General features: G+C 50.1%; 3 protein-coding genes across 8 annotated transcripts; all 3 read left to right on the forward strand.

The window, feature by feature from the left end:
• Nucleotides 1-8: 8 nt before the first annotated feature.
• Nucleotides 9-11,073, forward strand: MED8 (mediator complex subunit 8). Of its 4 annotated transcripts, none has more exons than XM_043461623.1 (8): nt 9-84; nt 1,388-1,506; nt 2,445-2,589; nt 3,123-3,263; nt 3,457-3,538; nt 3,907-4,155; nt 4,888-4,948; nt 10,389-11,073. In XM_043461623.1, the coding sequence occupies exons 1-8, from the start codon at nt 79-81 to the stop codon at nt 10,399-10,401; spliced, it is 816 nt and encodes a 271-aa protein (XP_043317558.1). In that variant the 5' UTR covers nt 9-78; the 3' UTR covers nt 10,402-11,073. The 4 variants fall into 4 exon arrangements, with proteins under 4 accessions (XP_043317558.1, XP_043317557.1, XP_043317560.1 ...); XM_043461622.1 differs by lacking the exon at nt 10,389-11,073 and adding an exon at nt 5,307-6,431; XM_043461625.1 differs by lacking the exons at nt 3,907-4,155; nt 10,389-11,073 and adding an exon at nt 5,307-6,431.
• A 1,775-nt stretch (nt 11,074-12,848) lies between these two features.
• Nucleotides 12,849-19,430, forward strand: LOC122437101 (transmembrane protein 258-like). The gene has a single exon (XM_043461633.1). The coding sequence runs from the start codon at nt 15,828-15,830 to the stop codon at nt 16,065-16,067; it is 240 nt and encodes a 79-aa protein (XP_043317568.1). The 5' UTR covers nt 12,849-15,827; the 3' UTR covers nt 16,068-19,430.
• A 147-nt stretch (nt 19,431-19,577) lies between these two features.
• On the forward strand, nt 19,578-24,425 carry ELOVL1 (ELOVL fatty acid elongase 1). Of its 3 annotated transcripts, none has more exons than XM_043461630.1 (8): nt 19,578-19,727; nt 22,241-22,300; nt 22,435-22,625; nt 22,841-22,921; nt 23,043-23,099; nt 23,190-23,295; nt 23,382-23,518; nt 23,689-24,425. In XM_043461630.1, the coding sequence occupies exons 1-8, from the start codon at nt 19,637-19,639 to the stop codon at nt 23,908-23,910; spliced, it is 945 nt and encodes a 314-aa protein (XP_043317565.1). In that variant the 5' UTR covers nt 19,578-19,636; the 3' UTR covers nt 23,911-24,425. The 3 variants fall into 3 exon arrangements, with proteins under 3 accessions (XP_043317565.1, XP_043317567.1, XP_043317566.1); XM_043461632.1 differs by lacking the exon at nt 19,578-19,727 and adding an exon at nt 21,512-21,609; XM_043461631.1 differs by lacking the exon at nt 19,578-19,727 and adding an exon at nt 21,652-21,849.
• The last annotated feature ends 79 nt before the right edge of the window (nt 24,426-24,504 follow it).

The following is a 24,504-nucleotide window of genomic DNA, read 5'->3' on the forward strand; positions in this document are numbered from 1 at the left end:
GGGTCGAGTTCTGCGCTTTCTAATTGGCTGACTTGGGAACCGGAAGAGGAAGTGATTGACACCGCACCCACCGCGGCAATGCAGGTGAGGACCGGTTTGTTGCTAATGACCGCTAGCTAGTTTCGGGTAACGAGACCGAAAGTGGGCTGGCCGAGGAGAGAGTGAGGAGTTGGGGCTGAGAGAACGGGGTCGAGCTCGCGACTGTGAGATAAGGGGACGCGCGATGGGTGCGAGGACCTCTGGAGAGGGATGGGGGTGGAGCCCGGCTGACGGGAGACAGAAACTGCGGTTAAGTTGGGACGGAGAAGGAAGCACTGTCTTGCTAGGGTGTGGAAAAGGATCAAGTTGTAATTTGGGAAGGGGCAGTCCAAGGAAGATGGCTCAAGAAAGAGGTGGACTGGGCTCGGGCTCAGGCCCCGGCCTAGGCTGTTGGATGTCGACAGAAGAGAGAATCTGTAGTTGGAGAGAAGCCCGAGGGTGGAAGGAATTGTGGGACCGTGGTGGCCAGAAGCCAGACTAAATAATCTGAGGCCGTGGGTGGAACCCAGCTCCTGTCCTGCACTTTCGGGGTTTTGCAGTTTTGCTTCATTCTTCCTAGTCTGTGCCCTAGTAGTTAAGGATGAAATGAGATAAAACTGGAGATCGTAGACGTAAAGGAAATGCTATGGAGACCCCTCAGCTTTTAATATAGTTTGCCTAGTGCTTGGGTGCATGTGCGGTTTTGTTGTTTTGTTTTTCATTTGTCACTGTTTGTTACACACGGGTAGTTGTCAGTACATATTTATAGGTTGACTAAGCTTGCGAGACGGGCACAGGAATATTGGCACAGCAATAAAGTGAGTGCAGATTAATTCAGCAAGGAAGAGGTTGAAACAGCAAATGCTGAGGGAAGAGGAAGGTGGGGGTGGCAGCCGTGGCAGTATTCAGAGGAGCCTTCCTGTGTAGGTAGGTTTTCCAGAGATTATGTCATTGCCAAGAACAGCCAGGTTCACAAGGCAGGTTCTAGAACAGAAGATGTATGCTGCTGAGGTGTCCCAAACATAATAAATCCCAGGCATTACGTCTGGTGAAAATAGTCCAATGAGGGAGAACAGAGAAAAACCAAGCCTAATATAGAGAAACAATCACGCCTGGATTAAAAGCAACGAGAGGAAGCAATCAGTAGATAGGAGGAATTGAGGTCAGATGAATGGGTTTAAAGGTCTAAGAGTTGATGCTGTCTGTGATCCTAATACCAAAGATGGTAAACAACCTGACTCTCCCTGTGCCAGTGAGATTCTGTGTCACTGTACTGGTGTTGCACACTGTCACCCTGGCTTTTTGGCCATCCTCTGTATGCATCATCCTTACACTCATCTGAGTAACCAACCCATTCCTATTGGCTCAGAGGGAGGAAAAACAGCTTGAGGCATCATTAGATGCACTGCTGAGTCAAGTGGCTGATCTGAAGAACTCACTGGGGAGTTTCATTTACAAGCTGGAGAACGAGTATGACCGGCTGACCTGGTAAGAGTTGCCAGGGCAAGCTGGGGAGGGCTCCGTGGGTGGGGACTAGACCACTTGCTGGATAGGGTATCTCCAGCATTTATCACTTTGTGAACATCTTTTGATTTAGAAAGAGCTGGGTTTCCTAACATTTAACACTGAAGTTGGCCTTAGGCCCCAGTTGTAAGGGAAGTAGTGAAATGCCCAATTTCTCAACCCAGGTTCTTTCTAGCTTTTCATTCTCCCTGTTTGACTTCTCCGGAATGAGGTCCTCCTGCAGTGGGTCCTTCCACCACAGTATTAATACTGGATTTCTTGCCACGGGTGTTGCCAAGTCTTTTAGGTCCAATCTACTCAGAAAGTTTGGATCTGGAAGGGGATCTTTTACCCAGTTTCTGAAGTTCTAGTGATAATAGTGTAGCCATCGTTCCTATTTTGCCATTGTCTTCACCCCATTCAAATATAGTAGTCCCCCATAATCTAGTACTGAATCCTATTCTGTATATACTGTGGGTTTTTTTTCGATACTACTTGTGTGGGTAGTGTATACAGCATGGATATGCTGGACAAAGGCATGATTAACATCCCGGATGGGACAGAGTGGGATGAAGCAAGATTTCGTCATGTTCCTCAGAACACCTCCCAATTTAAAAACATGGATTGTTTATTTTCTGGATTTGTCGTTTATTATTTATTGACCACGGGTAGATGAAACCTCAGAAAGTGAAACTTAGGATAAGTGGGACTGCTATAATGACCTGTCTTTTTTTCTCTGTGTCAGGAACTCAAAGTGTATCCCTCTTTCTTAACCCCATAATCCCTGTGAGCCAGTCTAGTTCCTGCCCAGGCCAGCATAGGGCTGTGAGTCTTTTGGGGGTGAGTCTGTTTATTCCTAGTCTGAGGGACCCCTTTGAGGCTCCTTTACCAGGAACATTCTGACGTCTTCTTACCACCACCAGGCCATCTGTCCTGGACAGCTTTGCCTTGCTTTCTGGACAGCTGAACACTTTGAACAAGGTCTTGAAGCATGAAAAGACACCACTGTTCCGCAACCAAGTCATCATCCCTCTGGTGTTGTCCCCAGACCGAGATGAAGATCTCATGGTAAGAGGAGAGGGATGCAGCTTAGGAAACAAAGTTCTTAAATGAGGACTGACAGCACAGTGGTTGGTTTCTATTCTAGAAATTTTGAATATACAGTAGTGTGTGGCAATAAGTGGGGGCTACATTTTGGAGGCCTTGCTTGTTGTCCTTCTGGAGTTGGGAGAACCACTCCCAAAGAGTGCTAAATTAACCTGAGGCTTCCTGCACCAAGATAAAGACCTTTTTTCCTCTTTCCTCCAACACCTGTCTCAAGCAAAGAGTGTGTTTTTTTGTAACCTTTCCTGTTTCAATCTTTGGTTAAAATGTGGCAGAGAGGGGTTTATCCTTAGATCTGGTAGAGATAGGGGTGAGTAGATAGAACTGAAGGATGGATTGAGAGGGATGGTGTTTTAGGAAGCCAGATATTATTAGTCTTAGGTTGTGTTTTCCCTGAAAATGCACTGTTTGCCTGTGAAAGGAACTATGTGTATATCAGGCCAGAATTGAATCTTCTTGGAGTGCACAGTAGGATCAATAAAATCTGTGTGTTACAGAGGCAGACTGAAGGACGGGTACCTGTTTTCAGCCATGAGGTGGTCCCTGACCATCTGAGAACCAAGCCTGACCCTGAGGTTGAAGAGCAAGAGAAGCAGCTGACCACGGATGCTGCTCGCATTGGTGCTGATGCAGCACAGGTTGGACTGAGTCACTGCCCTGCTGCCCCACACCCCCGAGTTTTACCTGGAGAGGCTGAGTATTCCCACTCCTCTATTGTAGGGTATGGCAGTGGTTATGCCTCCCTTGCCCCTGGAATAGCTCAAGGAAGAAACATTCCTGTAATCATTTCTTGCTTGCCCTAATTTCTGCACAAACTTACATGTGTTACAGAAACAGATCCAGAGCTTGAACAAAATGTGCTCAAACCTTCTGGAGAAAATCAACAAAGAGGAACGAGAATCAGAGAGTGGAGGTATGGAGGGATTGGTGGAAAAGTGGTGGGGGAAAGAGGGATAAGATCACCGAAATAGGAAGGGTGGTGTTGGTAGTGGTGAAATGAGGATGCAGGGATGTGCTGTTTAGCCAAGGGTATGCATCTGTTCTTTTGGCCTTCTATATTTCAGGCCAGCTCTGGGGCAGGTGGAGAAAGGCGCAAAGGGAGAAGGGAGAATTCCGAGATAGTCATGGGGGTCCTCTGGCTCTTCCTCTGGGTTTCCAGGAAGTCTGGATGCTACCGAAGTCAGAACTCCAAGCCCTGGCACTCATACTGGTCTTCCTGGTGCTAGATGCAGTCCAGGGCCAGAGGCATACCTTAGGGTCTCCACTTCCCTTGCCCTTCAGGTCTCCGGCCGAACAAGCAGACCTTTAATCCAGCAGACACCAATGCCTTAGTGGCAGCTGTTGCCTTTGGAAAGGGGCTGTCTAACTGGAGGCCTTCAGGCAGCAGTGGTCCTAGCCAGCCAGGCCAGCCGGGAGCTGGAACAGTCCTCGCAGGAGCCTCAGGATTACAGCAGGTGCAGATGGCAGGAGCTCCAAGTCAGCAGCAGCCAATGCTCAGTGGGGTGCAGATGGCCCAAGCAGGTCAGCCAGGTAAGGTGACAAGGATTGGCTTGGTGACAGACCTGGAGCAGGGATATGAAAATAAACTGGGTTATCTGCCACACTTCCCCCTCACCCCATCCCCAGAACTGGAGACATTCTCCTTTTCTCCCTTGGACTGTGACCCAGAAAAAAAACTCTTGAGAGTGAAAGCCTCATTTGAGACTCTGTTAATAGGCACCAGACAATGAGAAAGAACTTTGACTAAAGTTGCCCTTAGCTACCCTTCTGTCCCCCTTTAACTTTGGGTAGGTGTGTTGTCAGTGTCTCACACTAAGTATTAGGATCACTGGGTAGATGTGTTGGGAATTGACAAGCAGGCAGGTTTTCCAGTGCTATGCGTATTCCTTGCTCTGTATCCTGTCTCTTCTGCTCACTCTTAGTAATGATAAGAACAGTCTGAGGAGTTCGGATATAAGCAGCTGGAAGACGTATTTTCTTCCAAGCTGTCTAGACAAAGGGACAAGCTCTCTTTTTCCATTAGGGGAGGAGCAGGAGCCTGCAGGGATATGTTCCAGCCCTTCCCACTATTCCTCCTCCTGACCACCTTCAGGTAGAGGGCTGAGCCGGGAGCCGTACCTCTGATCCTTGTCACCCAAGGTCAGATGCCACAGATTCTGAGCTGATGGAGGAGGTGACAGAAGGGAACCTGGGAGACAACACTTCTGATTTATGATGAATATCTGACTGTGCTTCAGGTGTCTTTCTTCATGTTCTTTTTAGGGAAAATGCCAAGTGGGATAAAAACCAACATCAAGTCGGCTTCCATGCATCCCTACCAGCGGTGAGTGCGGGTGGCAACCTCCACTCCCAGGTGCTCTTTTCAGAGTTGGGAAGTGAAACTGCCTTTTGCCCAAAGCTGATGTGGATGGGTACAATGAAAAGAACACAGGCTTTCAGCCGCAGACAGATCCCATCTCCACTGCCAACTAGCTGTGTGACCTTGGGCAAGTGACCTGCTTTTTCTGAGCCTGTTTTTTGGTTTATAAATGATGATAATACCTACCTCATAGGGTTGTTGTGAGGATTAAAATGGGAAAACGATGTAAAACACTTAGCACAATCTATGAAATAATGAGTATCCAATAAATGAGAGTTTCTTCAGCCACTTCTCACTGCCCTCTCCTCGGTTTTCGATCCAGAACTTGCCCTGATCTGAGACTGCTTCATGTCTGTGGTGAGCTGATGGACACAAGATCGTGGACCGCTCAGCTTTGTTTGAAAGCCTGTGCTTATTTTGTGCCGCCAGAGCCGGTGACAGCTTCTGTCCTCAGAGGCCCGCTGCCTCCGCAGGCCTTGCTTCCCAGATTCCAGCCTGGCCATCTCTCCAGATGCAGGTGATGAGGCCTCCGGGCCGAGACAGACCATCCACTTACAACTCTGGAGAAGCCTGGGCCTGCTCTGCTCTCCATCCTGTCAGAAGCCAGTTCAGCTCTCATCTGGGAACTAGTCAGAGTCCCCCATCCTTTACCCCACCCTGGGCACATGAGGGAAGATGTGGAAGTCCCAGTAGGTGGAGGCTTCCTCAGGAAGTGGCTCTGCCAGGCAGGACTACATGAAAAAGGGTTTTGTGAGCACGTGAAAATGTCCCTTGTTCTCCAGACGTTTTTCTCCCCCCCGTATTTTGGAGGGAGAGGGGAATTGCACCTCACACTGTCTCTCCTTATGGTTGAGTCATCCTCAAAGTGTGCCTGGTTCCTGGGCTCAGTTAGCATGACTTTTCTCCAGTCCACTGAGCTGGTAGTTCCAATAAGGGTCAAGTGGATGGTGGGAGGTGGCAGCTGCCAGCACTTTTGCCTGCTTCTATAAAGCTGGAGAGGAGAGTGGGCTTGGGTCACCAGCTTAAGCTGCCTTTCTTGGCTCTCCTTTGCAAGCAAGGGCAGGAGTTGAGTCAGCAGAAGAGGACCAAAGGATTGCTCTGAATAAAGTTATTTAAGTTGATGACCCCTGTGTCAGGGTTATCTGACAGCAGGTAAATTGAGATAGCTATGTGGGGATTGGAGACTACATGTCAGAGACTTTGAGGGTTGCTGCAAGGCAATATTTTTAAAAATTTTACTTATTTATTTGGCTGTGCTGGGTCTTAGTTGCAGCATGCAGGATTTTTGGTTGCGACAGGTGAACTCTTAATTGCAGCATATGGGATCTAGTTCCCCAACCAGGGATCAAACCCAGACCCCTTACAATGGGAGCCCAAAGTCTTAACCACTGGACCACCAAGTCCCAAGGCAATTCTTGTTTGTTCTCCAATAAAAAGTTTTCTTAGGTTTTTTGTTTTTTTCCTCTTATCTGTAGGTTTGATCTAAATGTCTTGAGAGGTAATAAGAGGGCATGCTCATTCTTCCCAGCTGCCTTTTTTCTGTTCTCTTCTGTCACACATTAGTACTTCGATATTTGTTCAGTGCCAGGCAGGACTCTGCCAGGCTGTGGCAGCAAAGGACTGGAAAAGTAGTCACAGATGTCACATCCATTTCAGTTCCATCACGACCAGACATGTATCCACACAGCTCACTGATCACAGCACACAGAGCAAGGCGAGTCCTGCCGTCAGCTCTGAGGCAGCGTCAGACGTTCTCCCCGCTACAGCAGGGCTGCCTTACCCGTCTGGCAGCCCACTCACTCGTCCTTCTCTTCTCTTCCCTCTGCACTGGAAATATCCGAGCTCACTGTCACATTGGATAGAATTCAAGGTGTGCGTCTCCAAAACCCCTGGAGTATCTTGGTGACCACTCTCCTTTATTCCACCCAAAGATTCTTCCTGTTGAAAGTTTCTTGAAAACGTTTTAAACCTGTTGAAACCAACCCCAAGTGTCTTTGTTGTCTCAGACTAATAGCAATGTCATCCCCAAAGTACTATTTGAAATGGATTCCTTGTCCTCCCAGAGTGGAAGTGCCCTCCAGTTCAGTCCTCCCCAGTGGAAGTGCCTTCCAGTATGTCCCAAGAGGAGCATACTCGGGACCCCACTTCTATCTCATGCCCTTAAGCAAACTGTCTTTACATCTATATTCACTCTTAGAGGACATGCTCTCATTCCCAACCTTCCAACCCCAGATCCTCTGGAGTGTACAAACCTAGCAGCATCACCAACTTAGGGGCTCATACAGCCCAGCAAGTGCCTCAATGGAGAGTATCTCCCATCCCTAACACACTCATCCCCAAAGGAGGGAATAGAGATGATAATATAGAGTTTCGAGAAGAGGACATTGACCTGCTGCTCCCTTGCTCAGATTTAAGATAAAAAGATGGCACTCTTGCTTCCCTCTGGTAGTGTTGTCCAGTTTCTAATGGCTCTGTTTTGCCTGGGGCCTGTGCTTTCTTCTACTCTTGGGGACCCGGGGAAAATGAGATTAGGCCATTGTCTCCCAGGTGTGCGTCTGGGATGGCGAAAGAAGCAGCAGCTGTGAAACTTAACTACAGCGCAGAGGTCATCCTGTTGAAGGTGGAAGCTTACTACATCAGTATTTGCATGACACCCATTGCTAGGACTGCCCCTCTCCAGCTCTGCCCTGAGACTGGGACTCTGTCATTGCTGAACCTCTCTTTTGCACGTTGCCCAAGTCACCCTGTTTTCTTCCTCTGCTGGTGTCTATTGCTGCCCTACCTAGTTAGTCATTTAACTTGACCTTGCACTTTCTTGGGAAACAGTCAAGGTAGATAGGTTTTAGCTAAGTGCTCCTTCAAACTCCACAATCAGTCCTGGTGTTTGGACTGAACTGGAGCCGATAGAGTGCCCACCTCCTGTCCTGCTGTTGAAGGGAAGAAGCTGATCTCTGCAGGAATGCCCTAGTGCAAGGCCAGTCCCTTTCCCACCCCCTTCTCACCTCCCCCAGGCAGCTGGGAACAACCTCTCCCTTTGTCTGAACTTCTTGTACAGAATAATCCTCCTTATGGACAATGTATTCTCTGTGCCTTGTGGACACAGGAGCCGTGTGAGCTGATCCCAGCACCAGGCAGGACGGGGGCGGAATCCTTCCAAAGGCCCACGCTAGATCAGCTCCTAATTACTGTCTAGAGAAACCGCCAAGGGATGTACATTTTCTCCCATCTGTTCCAGGTTGTGGGGGCTGGCCTATTGAAGTTTAGCAATGGGCCAGGAGCAGGGCTGGGGGCTGTGGTCCCTTTGTGATTCAGTCTGGAGGGTTCACTGTACCAACCTATGGAGGCTCAGTGTGGCTCTGGCCTGACAGCCTTGAACACACAGGGGCTAACATTTGGAAAGAGTTTGCCACCCTGCAGGTGAGGCTTTCTAACTGAAATTCCAGTCATTGCTTCAAGATGTATTTTGTCCTACGGGACAAATTTCCTGTCTTCCCTTTAACTTCTGTCTCTTATTTTCTATTGAGGCAGGTTCTGGCTGTCTGTTGTCACCTCTTGATCAGTTCACATGCTCTCAAAATATCATCTTCCCCCAAGTACACAATGGACAAGGCCCCTGAGTTCCCTGGGCCTCCATTTTCTCACCTGGGTGCTCCCAGTGATCCTTCCTAGCTTTCAAGTCTCTGACAATATTCTGAAGCCTGTATATCCCCAGGCATTTTTCATTTTCCTTATTGCATGACTATGTTATGATAGGCAAAGTTTTTCTTAGACTGGCCTGCCAATCCCTTGAACTCCTCCAAACTGTTCCTAAATTTCCCTGTCACCTGCAGCTTAAAATACAGACCTCCCTCTAGACCACTTCCCTAAAATTGTTTCCTAACTTTCACTAGTTCTTTAGTAAAAGTTACAACAGAGATAAATACATTGAATGCCAGAAGTCACCTTCCCACTCAGGCATCTCCTTCTCTCTGGGCAAGAGACTCCATACCCCCTAAAGGCAGCAAATTATACTTTTCCACATGATGATAACCTTCCCCATGGAATCGAATCCAAGGCACCAGGGGCTGTTCCCCTTCCTGTGTTTCCTCTGCCATTTCACTCCCTTCCCTGCTGTCACCCAAATTTCCCTCCTTTATGGTCATTTTGATAATTAATCTTCCCTGACCCACAGCCCACGTGTAGACCATCCTTGTTTTGTACTCATTTCTCTGGGCTGCACCCATTTTCACGACCCTGGTTAGTATCCTTCCGTGTTAATCCTTGAGCCCACATCACCACTCACTTGACTCTCGGCCATGCTCTTGAAATACGGAGCCTACCATCACCATCTTCCTTCACGCCCCACACTCACTCTTTAGCCCCACTTCCAGTCTTCCTCAGGAACTAGCCTGTCTCCGATTACTGTTGACCTGATAGCTAAATCCAGACTTTTTTCAGTCTTTGTGTCTCTTACTTATCTCCATGGTTTTAAACAGGGCTGGCCGTTGCTTTTCCACCTTTTTTCCTTTACTGGCTCCCACTTCTCTGACCTTCCCTTCTCTGCAGCTTTTGGCCTTCTGTCCCTCTGCCTGCTTCTTAAATGTTATTCTCCACGACTCTGTCATTAACCTGCTTTTCTTATTCTACCTGCTGTCTCTGTGACCACCACTTTTATGTACATAATTCAAACAAGTTTTATCAGATAGCCCAGACCTCTTTGCTGACATGCAGATGCCTATTGGGTATTTCTGCCCCTATGATCCACAGGTACCTCAGGTTCTGAATGTGCCAGTCCAATCATCTTTCCCTCCAAACCTGTTTCTTTTCTAGTATCCTAGGTGTGACCTAAGCCAGGTCTATGGAAACTGTCCTAAACACTTGCACACTCAGTCAGATAAAAATCCTGTCAGTTCTGCCTCCCCAGGATCCATCCATCCTGGATGGCCAGCTGATGTGAAGAGCCAATTCATTGGAAAAGACCCTGATTCTGGGAAAGATGGAGAGCAGGAAGAGAAGGGGGCCTGGAGCCTCACCTTAAAAGTGATGTTTGGACGCCCTGCATCCAGGCTTGCCCACTCCAACTCATCTTCCATGTGGCTGCCAGATAGATTTCTGCAGATCTGATCACATTATTCCCTTGATTAAAGTCCTTTTGATAGTTTCCTTCCTATGGTTCTCAAGCTGGGGTCTATTCTGGGCAGGTTGGTAGGGGCAGTGTGCTGGGCATACTGAAAGTTACAAGGTAAAGCTCATCCTAGACTGCCCATTTTACTCAAGGGTAAGTAACTTAAACAAAATGCAGAATTATCAGGCATGCAGTAAAGAGTAAGTAGACTTTGGAAAACTCCTACTAGTCCGAAGGATTTCATACTAAGTCACTAAATTCTCTGGGGATATTTATTCTTTTTTTTTTTTTTTATTTCAGTGGACAAGTTTGAAAAACAGCGCAAATTTCCTGGAAAAGCAAGTCGAGTTTTTTGTGATCTAGCTCCCTGACTTCTCCTGACTTAATTTCTATACTGTCCTACTGCCCACTCTGTTCCCACATTGTACAAATTGCTTGATGTTTCCTGAGTGTAATTCTCTTTGGCCTCCCATTCCTTTATTCCCACTTTTCCCTCTGCACAGAACATTTTGTCCCATCATTCTGTGATGAATATCCAATTGTCTTTCAAAATTCAGCTCACAGGTCACACTCTGAAGCTTTCCAAGAAACCTGTCTGTCCACAGCCCAGTGCCATTCCCACTAGGTGCGGTCAATGACCTGCTCTTTTATGCTCTACATTTGTACCTTGTACAAACTTATTCTAGCTCCTGCTGTTCTTTATTGCCCCCCAAGTTCAAGCACCCTGCACTGTCAAAGTTTGAATCCAATTATCCTATCTGAGAGCTATAGTTTCTTTGGCAAGAAATGTGCATGCCTGGCATACATGGCATCTGGCCCATTATAAACACTGTAAGTGGTAGCTGCTGCTATTACTGTTATTATTTGGTTGACCTTGGAAAGAGAGTATAGTCTAGCATTTTGGTTAAAAGAGCATTTTCTAGTGCCAGATTGTTGTCCAGTTGCTCAGTCGTGTCTGACTCTTTGCAACCCCATGGACTGCAGCATGCCAGGCTTCTGTGTCCTTCAATATCTCCTGGAGTTTGCTCAAATTCATGTCCATTGAGTTAGTGATGCTATCTAACCATCTCATCTTCTACCGCCCCCTTCTTCCTGCTGTCAATCTTTCCCAGAATCAGGGTCTTTTCCAATGAATTGGCTCTTCACATCAGCTGGCCAAAGTGTTGGAGCTTCAGCTTCAGCATCAGTCCTTCCAATGAATACTCAGGGTTGATTTCCTTTAGGTTCAAATTCTAGCTGTGCCACCTACTAGCTGTGTGGCCTTCAGTGAGTTACTTTCCCTCTCTCTGCCTCAGATTCCTTATTTCTAGGGATGATAATACTAGTGGCTATTTCGCAAGGCTTCTGTGAAGTTTAAATATATTGATACATACGAAGCGCTTAGGATAGTGTGCCTGACAATAGTAGAAGCTCAGTAAATATTAACTATCCTCAGGGTAGTGTCTGAAAGTCTGCTGTCAGCAATTGTTGCTTCAGTCAATCATTGACCAGTCCCTCTGTGCGGAGGTAACTCTTCCTCCCTCTGTAGCTCATCTGTGCTCACAGCTACGTTCACACTAGGAGAGACTCTCCATGCACATTTAATCCCCCCCTGTGTGCAGAGCAGACACTGGAGCATTTCTGCATTGACTTGCCTAGTGTAACGAGTCATTTCCACATCTAGTTGTGTGAACTTTCTTTCTCCCACTTAGTTGTCACCTACAGTCTTCTATTAAAGCCCAGTTTGGTCTCCTAAACTGTGATTTTGAGTTGAGGCCATATGACAGGCTTCCTCCCTGGCAGTGTTCCTTTTCACCCCTTCTAAGCTCTATCTGTTTGCTGTCCACACCATCTGGGGACTCAATTCCAGTCTGCCCACATCTCATCTGAAGGGGGCCCTTCACCACTCAGAGGTCTCCCTGTGCACCTGGGATGTGTCCTCCGTCCCCGCTCACTCCGTCCAGACTCGGGTCGTCACCAGTGGCTGTGTGACCCACTGGCTATCACACACCAGAGCTCTGTGCTTGCTCTCTTCCCTTCACAGTCACCACCAGTCCTTTAGGCCTTGTTTTGCCACGGCAGCTCCATGGTTCTTGTCACTGTCCTCTAAGCTGTAGCCAGTACCTGCGGACCAGGGGCTGCCTCACACCTCCAGGCCTTAAACGTGCTTTGCCCTCTCCCTGGTGTGTCTGCCCTCTCTTTCTCTTGCTCCAACCTCCTGTTCACCTAGTGAACAATTCGTCCTCCCAATAGCACCTCCTCCTGTGAAGTCTTTATCACTTCCTCCCTTTTACAGTTGACCATTCTTAAATTATACCTGACCTGGAGATGGTGACTGCAGCCATGAAATTAAAAGACACTTACTCCTTGGAAGGAAAGTTATGACCAACCTAGACAGCATATTAAAAAGCAGAGACGTTACTTTGCCAACTAAGGTCCGTCTAGTCAGGGCTGTGGTTTTTTCCAGTAGTCATGTATGGATGTGAGAGTTGGACCATAAAGAAAGCTGAGTGCTGAAGAATTGATGCTTTTGAACTGTGGTGTTGGAGAAGACTCTTGAGAGTCCCTTGGACTGCAAGGAGATCCAACCAATCCATCCTAAAGGAGATCAGTTCTGAGTGTTCATTGGAAGGACTGATGTTGAAGCTTGAACTCCAATACTTGGGCCACCTGATGGGAAGAGCTGACTCATTTGAAAAGACCCTGATGCTGGGAAAGATTGAAGGCAGGAGGAGAAGGTGATGATAGGATGAGATGGTTGGATGGCATCACCAACTCAATGGACATGAGTTTGGGTAAACTCTGGGGGTTGGTGATGGACAGGGAGGCCTGGCGTGCTGCGGTTCATGGGGTCACAAAGAGTTGGACACGACTGAGCGACTGAACTGAACTGGACACTTATCCATTATGTGACCTTAGGCAGATTACTTTAGTTCCAAGACCCTCGATTTCCACCTCCTAAATCAGTGCTATAATCCCATAATATGCTCAGTGAAAGGTACCTTCTACTTAGCATATTTAAAATTCAACTTAAGTAGCTCTTACTTTACTATAGGATAAAGTCCAAGCTTCTTAGAAGGGCATACAAGGCCCGCCAGGCATATAGTCAGCACTGAAATGCCAATACTGTTCTCCTTCCCCTGAGCAATCCCTTACTCTCTCCTGAGCAATCTCGTCTTTATCACATAGCATATTAGACTATTTTGATTATAACATATTACAATTAAACTAGCTTAACTGAAAAAAAAGACCCAATGGATTTGGGTTATACAGATGGGGAGTTGGAGGGTGACTGGCTCCAGGCAGGTCAGGGGCTCGGTGTTGTCTGGGTTTGGGCTCTGTCTCTGCATTTCTCCTCTCTACTACATATAGCTCATCTCATGGAAGAACTCTCTTGTTGCTTGGATTCTGCGCCATTAGGAGCACTGAGGGAAATGGAGAGAACACCAGTGGGGTTGGGCAGAAATTCCATAAAGGAAATGAAAGCAGGGGGATGGGAAAGGATCTAAATGCAACCAGACTTAAAGCTACAACAGTCTACTGTGTGTGGTTTTATCTCTGCAGACAATTTGCAGATATTGTCCCCCGCACCACCACCACCTTCCCCCCACCCATGACCCAACCCCATCCTTTCTCCTAAACTTATAGTACTGTGTTTCAGATTGCCTGTGGAAGGGGCCATCTTTCCTCAAACTCAGAATATCCCAAACTGCATTCACTTCCTCCATCCTGCTCCACGGTGTTATCCAGCTTGCCAGTCTGGCTATCAGTTCTGGTCCCATCCCCTCATCTTCCTTCTTGCTCCGTTGCTCTAGGTTAGGCCCTCACTGTGTCTCACCTGTGCCTCTGAGCTGGTCTCCCACCTGGCCTCCCTTCCTCTGCCTTCCTCTTGATAATCTCGCTGTTATCAGGTTTTTCTTTGTAAATAACAATGGGGATCATACCAACCCCTTACAAATCTCCAGGGACGTCTCAGTACAAACAAAACTCCTCCTTCTTTCATTCAAAACACTTTATGATTTGGGGCCAACCTATTTTTAACCTTCCAGCATATGAAGGCCTTTCATTCACTGGATCCTGTAGCCAAATAGAATCACTTGCAGTTCCTGCTCCTGTCCTAGTCTTCCCTCCAGCCACCCTTTGTCCATGCTTTTTCCTCAGCTTGAATCATCTATGTTACTTCCACCTCACTTGCTGTGTCACCTTGAGAAAAAATCCTTCACCCGTTCTGGTTCCATTCTTTCCCCATCTGTTAAGCAATGATCACAGCACTTACCTCACAGGACCGAACCGTAAGGGCACGCGGGAAGCAGCTGGCCCCATGCTTGCCAGAGAAAGTGTTGCATTTTCTCTTTCCCCCTTTTGGCCTTTCTCCCACATCTTCCAGATCTTGCTAACTCTCTTTGTTCCATCTTGATAACCTCCCCTGGTTTGTCACCTCACCAGAAGCCTTCCCTTTTCTCTCTCCAGAACTCTTCCAGCACATTTTATCACAGCCCTTTCCCCCAAACTGAATTTTTTTTTTTTTAACCTCAGTTCAGTGAACACTAAACAATACTCATAGGGTGTTGGCACTGGCTACGTACAACAGATCAGGCCTTGTCCCCCTGACCTCTCAAGGGTTCAGGCAGCCCCACAGTTCAGATGGTATGATGAGTGTTTGCATGCAGCCTCTCTCTTCTGCTGGCTGGATGTCCTTCCTTCAGCCAAGGTCCCAACCTTAGGCAGAGGATACCAGCGAGCTGAGTGAGGCCCATGGACATGCAGAATCATTAACCGACAAGACCTTCCCCTCATCTTCACTCCTCTGTCCTCACGGACACAGCCCTCCCCTCAACTCCTCTGTGCGGATACAGTTAGAAAGTGCCCTTTGTCCTTTATAGGTGGGGAAGGGAGAAGCTCGACATAGCCCCAGGAGGCTGCTTCCATTTCTACCTGCCGCTCCTGTTGCCTCTCAGCCTCTGACCCTCAGTACCTGTTCTCAGCCAGTTCGCCTGTCGCCTCCACACTGTTCCCTCCACTGCTCCACTGGCTCCCTTGCAGGCACATACTGATAATACCTTTTCCCATTTTTTCCCCCTGCTTCTTTGATCCCATTTCCCTTCAGATTTTTTTTTTTTCCAGAAACACATAAAACCACATAATCATGGAAATAGAGTTGTTAGAGTTCAGTTCATACAGATGGTGGTTTTCAGACTGAACCCTGGAGAAGGTAAATCAGTCGTTTATCTTCTGGGGAGGGACGATGGAGAAAGACCCATGTGAGTGAGGTGTGAGTCAGAGAGGGTGGGGCCCAGGGGAAGTAGTCACCTCACTTCCCTTTGGTCAGGAAGGCTCCATGAATTTCAGGGGGAGTTTCAGCTGTTGGACTTGGTATTCTTCCCTGCCCACACACACATCTGGCCTTTATCCTTATCAAGAATGACTTCCTGGACTTTTTCAGTTTCTCCAGTTTATCAGCCTGCCCCCAGTGTAGGTAGTGTTCCATGGACCATCTTACCTCCAAGACCTTCCACCCAGCTTCCCTGCAGATTCTAAATGGTCCCATTTCCTTCCCGTCCATTGACAAACTTACCCTTCTTTTCTGTATATTTCAGCCTATAAGGTGTTTTCCTGAGCCAAAGTCTAAACTGTGCCCCCCACCCCTGCCCTGTGTGTGCTGTATCTCATTGTCTTCCACACAGCACATAAACACGCTTAAGCCTCTTCCCATTAAAAACAACCCTTAGGGGAGCAGTGGATTACCCTGAGCCCAGCAAAATGGAGCTTGAGGCCCTGAGTAGATATACCAGTCCAGTGAACCCAGCTATCTTTCCCCATGTGACTGTGGTACTGTTGGCCGTTGACATGTTCTTCACCTCCTGGTTCTTTGTTTATAAGGTCACCTCCACCAAGTACACTTGGGATATCTACAAAGAGCTCCTCATCTCATTGGAGGCCTCACTCTTCATTGACTTTCGAGTCCTCTGCCTGCTGCTCTGGGTCAGTGTCTATGTCTGAGCTCCCAAGGGTTCCAACCAAGGGTCCTTACTGAATCCTTCCTTTGGTAAATTAATTTTTGGTTATTGTTTCTGCTGTTGCTGGAAGTGTCCTACCTGCTGCTCACAGTAAAGGCATATATGTGAAAAATCAAAATCAAAACCTTTAGAATCAATCTGGAGGTGAGAGTCAGGCACTGATATTTTAAAAACTCACCAGGTGATTCTGGTGTGCAGCCAGGGCTAAAAAAGATAAACAGCTTAATCCAGACCTCGTACCAGGTCATACAGAGCTCTTCATGACTGACTCCTGCCAACGTTCCCCCCTTACCCACATGCCCTCTGGACTGGAGACTCCCCAGAACTCCCCACACCAGCCGTATCTCCTGCTTGCATGCCTTCACACACATGCTTCCGTCCGCCTGAAAATGTTTCCCTGCCTTCTTTAATACTCAGCTTTGGTGTCATTTCTGTGAAGCCTTCAAGAACTAACCCCCAGCTTGGGGTAAGGTGCCCCCCCCCCCACTCCCTTGCTGCTCTCTTAGCCCTCTCAGTTTAACTCACCACTTGCTATTGTAACAGTTAATTTATCTATCTGTCTTCTTCTCTAGACTGTGAATATTTTTTCAGGAACCCCAGTGCCTTGGAGATGGCATTTGGTAGGACTTGGTTTGGTGGTCTATATCAGATATTTGAAGGTGCTTTCTCCTAGGACTAGGACTGGAACTGAAGGAAGTGAGTCTTTGGGCATGTTCATGTAGTCAGTGGGCCTTTACTGAGGGCTGCTGTGGTCATTTATTAATACCACCGTGGTCCAGTTGACTAATGGATAGTTGAAGATCTCTATCTCTTCCAGGTGGCACAGTGGTAAAGAATCCTCCTGCCAAGGCAAGAGAAGTGAGAGATGTGGGTTTCACTACTGGGTTGGGGAGATCCCCTGGAGTGGGAAAGGGCAGCCCACTCCAGTTTTTTTATCTAGAAAGTTCCATGGACAGAGGAGGCTGGCGAGTGACAGTCCCTGGGGTCGGAAAGAGTTGGATAGAATTGAGCACAGCACCCACACATATATCTCTACCATATTTAACCTCAGGAACTGTTTCATCACTTATAACAGTCTGCTTTGTTTGTCTCTAGATGGACACTTAGTCCAAACCTCTCAATAGTGCTCTCCAAACAGTGCTTTGCAGTTTATTTAGGAAGTATTTGTTGAACGAATGCTCATTAATCGACATACAAGCACATACCTTCTTGCTTCACCCCTTGGCTATGAAATATCAAGGTAGAAACAGTGCTGAGTACTTTACCTGGGTCATCTCCTTTAATCTTCACAATCCTATGAGACAGGTGCTATTGGAGGTTCAGGCACTTACATTAAGTCATATAAGTACTAACTGGAGATTTAAAATCAGGTCTTTGGAGTTAGGTGTGACCCCCAGGGCTACTGAAGTATACCTAACACAATAAATATTTATTGACTCAACAGATACTGCCATCCCAAGGCAAGTAGAAAAGCTTTTGAATTCTTACTGTCTTCCCCACTTGACTCGGGGTCCCTTAACTTCTCTTCCCCTTCTCACATTTCTCATTCACCCTAATACTCTGCAAACACTGTGAAGGAGCAGCTGAGTCCAACATTGGTCAGATACTAGAGGTACAGAGACAACTAAAATATTGGTCCTTGCTGAAAAAAACTTACAGTGAGGGGGTATGCATATAATTGAATTGCAGTGAGATTGTGAAAGCAAAGGGAGGGACTGTTTTATTGCCTGGAAAAGCTGCTTTTATCTTGAGTTAGGAGACAGGGCTTGGAGGTGTGGGGGTATATGAAAGATGCTGATATCCTTGGGGAACAGTTAAAGCATAGGGTGTGGCCAAGAGAATGGGGGGAGGCTGAGGACCAGATCAGGTCAGCCTTCAGGTACAATGCTAATGAGTCTGAGCCTTTTGAATTCTTTTGCCATTTCCTTTCAAGGGTAGGTAGTCGTAGGTACCCGTGGGCTGGATCAGAACTGTACTTTGGCTCTGACCTCTTAACTCTAAGACTAAACTTTCACATAGCTTGTTGTTTAGTGGCTAAGTGTCTGCCTCTTGCGACCCCATGGACTGTAGCCCACCAGGCTTCTCTGTGCATGGGATTTTCCAGGCAGGAATACTGGAGTGGGTTGCCATTTCCTTCTCCAGGAGATCTTTCCTAACCCAGGATCGAACCTGAATCTCCTGCATTGGCAGGAGGTTCTTTACCAGCTGCAGCACCGAGGAAGCCCCTCCACAAAGCTACATTCCACCACTGATGAACACATTGTTTGTCCGAAACTGCCACCTCCTCTGAATTCCACATGTACATCATACAGTCCTGTGCACAGTTACTGGATCACCGTGTGCAGTTATCAGCACTGTTCCAGGAGCTGCTGGAGATACAGATTTCATTTTACTGAAACCTAGTGCTCAACCCAGTGGTTCTGTCTAGTTAGTTGGTGAGTGTATGGCGTGGGGAGGTGCAGGGAGCCAGATAAAGACAACTAAGTGTACAGAGTGAGACCAGCTGTCTCGGGGAAACCTCCAGTGTCTATTTTTCCAAGCCTGTCAGTTTCCAGACCTTCTTGGGTGAGGGTGGTCTGTCACCTGGTCCCCCCCAGCACCCTCTCTCACTGGCTGCCAATGTGAAGTGATTTGGCTAGACAGTAAACCCCATCTGGGGACAGCATCTGCCTTGTTCATTGATGTGCCACCAGCAATTAACCCCGTCTTGCACGTGGTAGGTGGTCAGTAATATGTAGGTATTTACTAACACAGGTCTGATTGTAGCCTCCTCAAAACTCTTTGGTTTCTCCTCTGCTTCCAGAATAAACCAAACTGCTCCATTTGGCCTTCCACATTCAGCCACAGCTGGCTTCACTTCCCCTTTTTCCTTCCACAGCCTTGAAGAGGCCAGCTAGCCAGTGATTCATTAATTTCCCCTGCCCCGGGCTACTTGTATTCTCCCACCTCCGGCCCACACGGTCGTCTCAACAACTCCTAATGCTGGGCTCACCCAAGTTTATGGGCTGGTAAGGAAGGCTTCCCTACACAGCGGCTCCCTGGGCTGAGACCTTCCCGCCTACCGAGTCCACTCTCCAGGCACAGACAGAGAGGCTGCCTGCAGCCCACCCCTCCGGTCCCACTCTCTGGAGAGGGAGTTCTATGAGGGGACGGCTGACCCTGGAACTTGCTCCAAGGTCCCAGGTGGGGTGGGTCGGCTACGAACAGAAGCTGTGTTGGTCGTGCTGGTGGACGAATCCCAGAGGGTCCAGAAGGAGGCCACGCAGGGGCTAAACACTAGGAAGGCGCAGGGTGCAGTTTCGGCGGGCGAGGGCCCGGGCCAGGCCGCGCGAGCTGACCGAGGCTGGAGGAGATGCGGCGGGAAGGGGTGGGGAGCCCGGGCTGGGCGCGCTTCCTGCCAGGGGCCCGGCGGCCCGCCCCTGCCTCCGCCCTGCGGGCCCAGCAGAGCCGGGGCTGGCCGGCCCCTCCTGCCTTGACCAGAGGCCCAATCAGCGGGCGCCCCCTACCCGGCCCGCCCTCTCCCCCTCTGGTGACAGAAAGTCGGCCCAGCAGATGAGGAAGTGGCAGGCAGGCTGGCCCTGGGGACTCCTCTCCAGCCCTGCTCCATCCCAGCCCTCCACGACTGCCCGCCTGGCCCCCACTGGTGAGTCGGGACCTCCCAGGGCGGGCTCGCCACGTGCCCAGGCCCCTGACCCGCGGGGCCACCCGGCCCGGCCCGGCCCTGCCCAGGCAGTGGGCGAGGCTGTGCCTGTGGAGAGTGGGTGGGAGGTCCCAGCTCTCCGGGGCTGGGCCTCCCCAGCAGCCTCCCTCGCGCCTGGTCCCCATTTGCTTGAACCTGGGCTTTCCTCCACCACCTCCTACTCTGGCCCCTGTCCGTCTCTTACTCCTCCCTCCCCTTGGCGCCCTTTTGCACCCCCGCTGCTCCCTTCGCCTGTCTCCTTTTCCCTTCCATCCATCTTAAAGGAAGGAAGGACCAGACCGAGTTTCCCTACTGGGGACACACCCGGACTCTCCTCAAACTTGGGGAGAGGGCCTTCCAGAAGCCTGGAAGCCACCCCTGACCTCCTGGGTGCCTGTGTGTGGGGGGTGGGGGAGGTGAACTTGGGGATGGTGGCAGAGAGAGACTGGGAGATAACAAGCTGGCAAGCTCACACGGGTCGAGGAGGAGCTGTGTGTTAGAGCACATGCTTCTGGGCAGGCCCTACCCCAGAATAAGCAGCCAGCAACACTCTGACTGTGAATGAATGAATGATGACTGCCGTCGGTGAAAAGAGTTGTGGGTGTGCGTCACTCAGGGCAGGTGTATGTCTCCACATGGCGTGGGTGGTGTTGGCTTCATTCACCTGCAGGTGGGCTGTGTGAGTTTATGTCTGTGACCATGCTCGTCTGAGACTCACAGACGTGAGAGGAAACCTGCATGTGAGCACAAGCACTTGCACATGGTAATGCGGCTCCTGTATGTGTGTTTAGGTGTGTTTGCCAGCTGTGTGCGTAGCTAGGAGCAGGCCTGAGTATTAGAGACCGTGCATGTCAAAGTCCACAAAGACTTGTCCGGGTAGTTTGTCAGACAAGGGCAGTTGCAGCCAGCAGGAGGCAGGTGGGCTCTCTGTGTGCATGCGTGTGCCTGCCATTGGCGAGTTGTTGCGGGGCAGAGGGAGAGCTGTGGCAGGGGCGGTGTGTATGGGAGGGCTGTGGGGGCCTGACTGTGGTGGGGCAGTTGTGGGTGGGCGTGGAGGTTGGAGGAGCGTCTGTGAGATGTGTGTGCAGCCCCCGTGACTGTCAGAAGTTGTGCTCTTTACTTAGACCTGCAGGGTTGCTTCTCTGGGTGGAGGGAACCTGGCCAACCCGAGTGCAGGCAGCTCGTGGAACACCTGCTGTGCTGGCTGTTTGGGGAGCGCCTTGCCCCTTGGGGGCTGCCTGTCTGCAGTCCCAGGCTCTCCTCCCGGCCAAGGCTTTTGTGTCCCTTCGAGCCCTCCCCCGACATTCCTTCAGGCCCAGAGAGGGAGAGGGCCTAGTCAATTATGACCCCTCCTTGAGGGAGGGGAAGATTCCTGAGACCTCCCCCACTCCCCACCTCCTCACATGCCACTGGCTCCCGGCCCCTCCCTGGGAGAGAGGGGTGATGGTACCCATTCTGAAGTAGGACAGAATTTATGGCTCATTTAGGAGAGGATGCCCTGGTAAGGGTTTTCAGCAGTTCTCTTTGGGCTGAGGCTAGGCCTGGGGCTGGAGTCGAGGTTTTTGGCTCAAAACCTAGAGCTCATCTGACTGGCCCGAGGTGGCTGGGTGGGTGGTGAGTCCTGTGCTTACTTGGCTTTCTCAATCCTGGTGGGTCCGCCAGGCACTGACCTGTGGCCTGGACCCACCCTCCACCTCTGACGCTGTGCAGTGGGGGTGGGCAGAGGGCGGGGCTGCTGCCAGATCTAGTCAGACAGGTGGAGCCGCCAGGGCAGGAGTCTCAAAGAGCCAGGCTCCTGGAGAGGAAGGGTGAGAGGAGAGCGTCTGAGACAGAGGAGAGGCTGGAGGTGAGAGCCCAGGAGGGCAGAGGAGAGCGCGAGGGAGTGTCTCAGCAGGGGAGAGGAGGAGGGACAGTTCCCGAGAGGACAGGAGGGACTATCCCGGGAGATGTGCATCCTGAAATGGGGCAAGAGAAATTAAAGGGGAGGACCTCTGGAGAGAAGGAAGACCCAGGTCTGGAGAGGTGAGAGACTGGCGAGGAAGGGAGAGGAGGTTCGTTCTGGAGATGAGTTCCCTGGTGGTAGGAGGTAAGCCTCTCTGGAAGGAGACCAGAAATTGATAGTCCTCTTGTGGAAGAAGGGAGGGGAAGTCAGAAAGTAGAAATCCCTGGAGAGGAGCAGAGTGTGAGGATAGGAGAGGAAGGTGTGGAGAGGAAGGGCAGAACAGCCCTTCCCAGGCATGCAGGATGTGTGGGAAGCAGATCCCCCACCCACCCCACCCCCGCCTGCCCTTGCCTCCTCCTTGCTCTGGTCCCTAGCAATTCCTTCCTCTCACTGCTGTGTCCTTTCTGTGGCAAGGTGTCTGGAACTGTCCTGTCTGGTCTGTGTCCTGTCTATGGGTCAAGGGTGAAATTGCGGGGGGGGGGGCGTTGGGGGAACAGTCAGCCCTCTCTGACACCTATCCACCTGACCTCACCAGAGTCCTTAGCCAGGATGGAGGCTGTTGTGAACGTGTACCAGGAGATGATGAAGCATGCAGGTGAGATGCTGTCTGCTAGCCCTTCCTCCTTATAGACCCCTTGACCCTTTGTGACCTGACCTCATGTCAGCAAACCTGGTGGGGACCATTTGGACTCTGTGACCCTTCCTTACTTCTTTTACCCTTATTCATAGATCCGCGGGTCCAGGGCTACCCTCTGATGGGGTCCCCCCTGCTAATGACCTCCATCCTCCTGACCTATGTATACTTCGTTCTCTCACTGGGGCCTCGCATCATGGCCAACCGGAAGCCCTTCCAGCTCCGTGGCTTCATGGTTGTCTACAACTTCTCACTGGTGGCACTTTCTCTCTACATTGTCTATGAGGTAGGCCCCTGGGATGCCTCAGCTTTATTCCTATAGGATAATGGGTGGGCCCTTGGGCTAGAGGAGGCATCTTCTTTCCAGAGAGGCTCAGCTCTGTTTCTCCATCTAGAGCAGGGGTGCCCAACCTCCAGGCCATGCTTGGGGACCGCTGGTCTAGACAACAGAAGAGATCTGGGGGAGGGATGTCTGGCTCTCTAATCCACACTTCTTCATAGTTCCTGATGTCTGGCTGGCTAAGTTCCTACACCTGGCGCTGCGACCCAGTGGACTTTTCCAACAACCCGGAGGCACTTAGGGTAAGTGGCAGCGGAGGCCAGGCCCCAAACAACCAGGGGTAAGAGCGCTTTGGATGTGCCATCTTATAGGCCCGTTTAGAGAGGCTCTTGGCAGTCCTAAAGATGTCCTGACTTCTTACAGATGGTTCGAGTGGCCTGGCTCTTCCTCTTCTCCAAGTTCATTGAGCTGATAGACACAGTGAGTAACTACATGAGATTTGGAAACATGTGGGGAGAAAGAAGTGAGAGGCCTTGGCTCTGAAGCCCCTTCCCCCCACACTTCTCTCAGGTGATCTTTGTTCTCCGGAAGAAAGATGGACAGGTGACCTTCCTACATGTCTTCCATCACTCAGTGCTTCCCTGGAGCTGGTGGTGGGGGGTAAAAATAGCCCCAGGTGAGTGGCGAAGGCCACTGGGGGAGGGACAGGTCCTGGGCACCAGAGGCTTGACTCTCCTGACCCTGTTTGTTGTCCACTCACAGGAGGAATGGGCTCTTTCCATGCCATGATAAACTCCTCCGTGCACGTCATCATGTACCTGTACTATGGATTGTCTGCCCTTGGCCCTGTGGCTCAGCCCTACCTTTGGTGGAAAAAGCACATGACAGCCATCCAGCTGGTAAGGGGCCTGAGCCTGACCCACAATCATCCCCCTAGCATTCTGGTTTGGACCCTACCTTTACCCAACCTACCTCACCTTTGACTCCAGCCCTCCCCACTCAGTGTTCTAGCCCCTTGCCCTCCAGTCCTCTCTCCCTGTGCCCTCTGACCCATGCCTTTTGGTCCCAGATCCAGTTTGTCCTGGTCTCGCTGCACATCTCCCAGTACTACTTCCTGCCCAGTTGTAACTACCAGTACCCAGTCATCATCCACCTCATCTGGATGTACGGCACCATCTTCTTTGTGCTCTTCTCCAATTTCTGGTATCAGTCTTACACTAAAGGCAAGCGGCTGCCCCGTGTACTTCAGCAAAACGGAGTTCCAGGTACCACCAAAGTCAAGGCCAACTAAGAAACATGGCCTAGCTAGGTGCCCACCTAAGTGCCTCAGGACTGCACCTTGGGCAGCAGCTGTCATTGTCCTCCCCAGCTACACCTGTGACCAGGGCTTATGTGGTCAGGACTGAGCAGCAGACAGCTCTCTGCTCCCCACAGCTGGTACACAGAGACCACCGCTTCCGTTCCTCCCTGACTTCTCCCGACCAGCCCCAGGGATGTGGCCTCATTGCCCTCTGCCACTCCAGAGCCGGGGGCTGAAAGGGCTGGACACTTACTTCCCCCTCCCTGCCTTACACTTGGGAGAGGAGCACTCAGGGCTGGCCCCCACCAGGGTCTTGTGGCCTTTTTCCTCACACTGAAGAGGTCAGCAATAATCTGTCACTGTGGACCCAGGCTCCCCCTTTCTCCACCCCACAATGAAGTAGGAGATTCTTGGCCAAAGGTCAGGGTGGGTGGGGGGCCTGGGAATATAGCCTGCAGAGGCTGCTCACTCCTTTATGTCTTTATTAAAAGTGACAGAGGAAAGCACGGTGGCTGTGTGTGTACATGTGTCAACGGAGAAGTGGGTACAAAGCCTGCCAGCCTGTCTGCACACAGGATGGGTGGT

Source organism: Cervus canadensis, chromosome 2 (genome assembly GCF_019320065.1).
Source record: "Cervus canadensis isolate Bull #8, Minnesota chromosome 2, ASM1932006v1, whole genome shotgun sequence".
NCBI classification, from domain to species: Eukaryota; Metazoa; Chordata; class Mammalia; order Artiodactyla; family Cervidae; genus Cervus; species Cervus canadensis.

What these genes read in the sequence shown, in the direction of transcription:
- MED8 (XM_043461622.1), top strand. An exon ending in ACGAGAATCAGAGAGTGGAG is followed by an intron (nt 3,539 to 3,906) that starts GTATGGAGGGAT and finishes CTTGCCCTTCAG; the next exon opens with GTCTCCGGCCGAACAAGCAG. An exon ending in TCCATGCATCCCTACCAGCG is followed by an intron (nt 4,949 to 5,306) that starts GTGAGTGCGGGT and finishes TTTTCGATCCAG; the next exon opens with AACTTGCCCTGATCTGAGAC.
- LOC122437101 (XM_043461633.1), top strand. Translation starts at nt 15,828, where the DNA reads ATGGAGCTTGAGGCCCTGAGTAGATATACCAGTCCAGTGAACCCAGCT.
- ELOVL1 (XM_043461630.1), top strand. Translation starts at nt 19,637, where the DNA reads ATGAGGAAGTGGCAGGCAGGCTGGCCCTGGGGACTCCTCTCCAGCCCT. An exon ending in TGCCCGCCTGGCCCCCACTG is followed by an intron (nt 19,728 to 22,240) that starts GTGAGTCGGGAC and finishes TGACCTCACCAG; the next exon opens with AGTCCTTAGCCAGGATGGAG. An exon ending in TCATTGAGCTGATAGACACA is followed by an intron (nt 23,100 to 23,189) that starts GTGAGTAACTAC and finishes CACTTCTCTCAG; the next exon opens with GTGATCTTTGTTCTCCGGAA.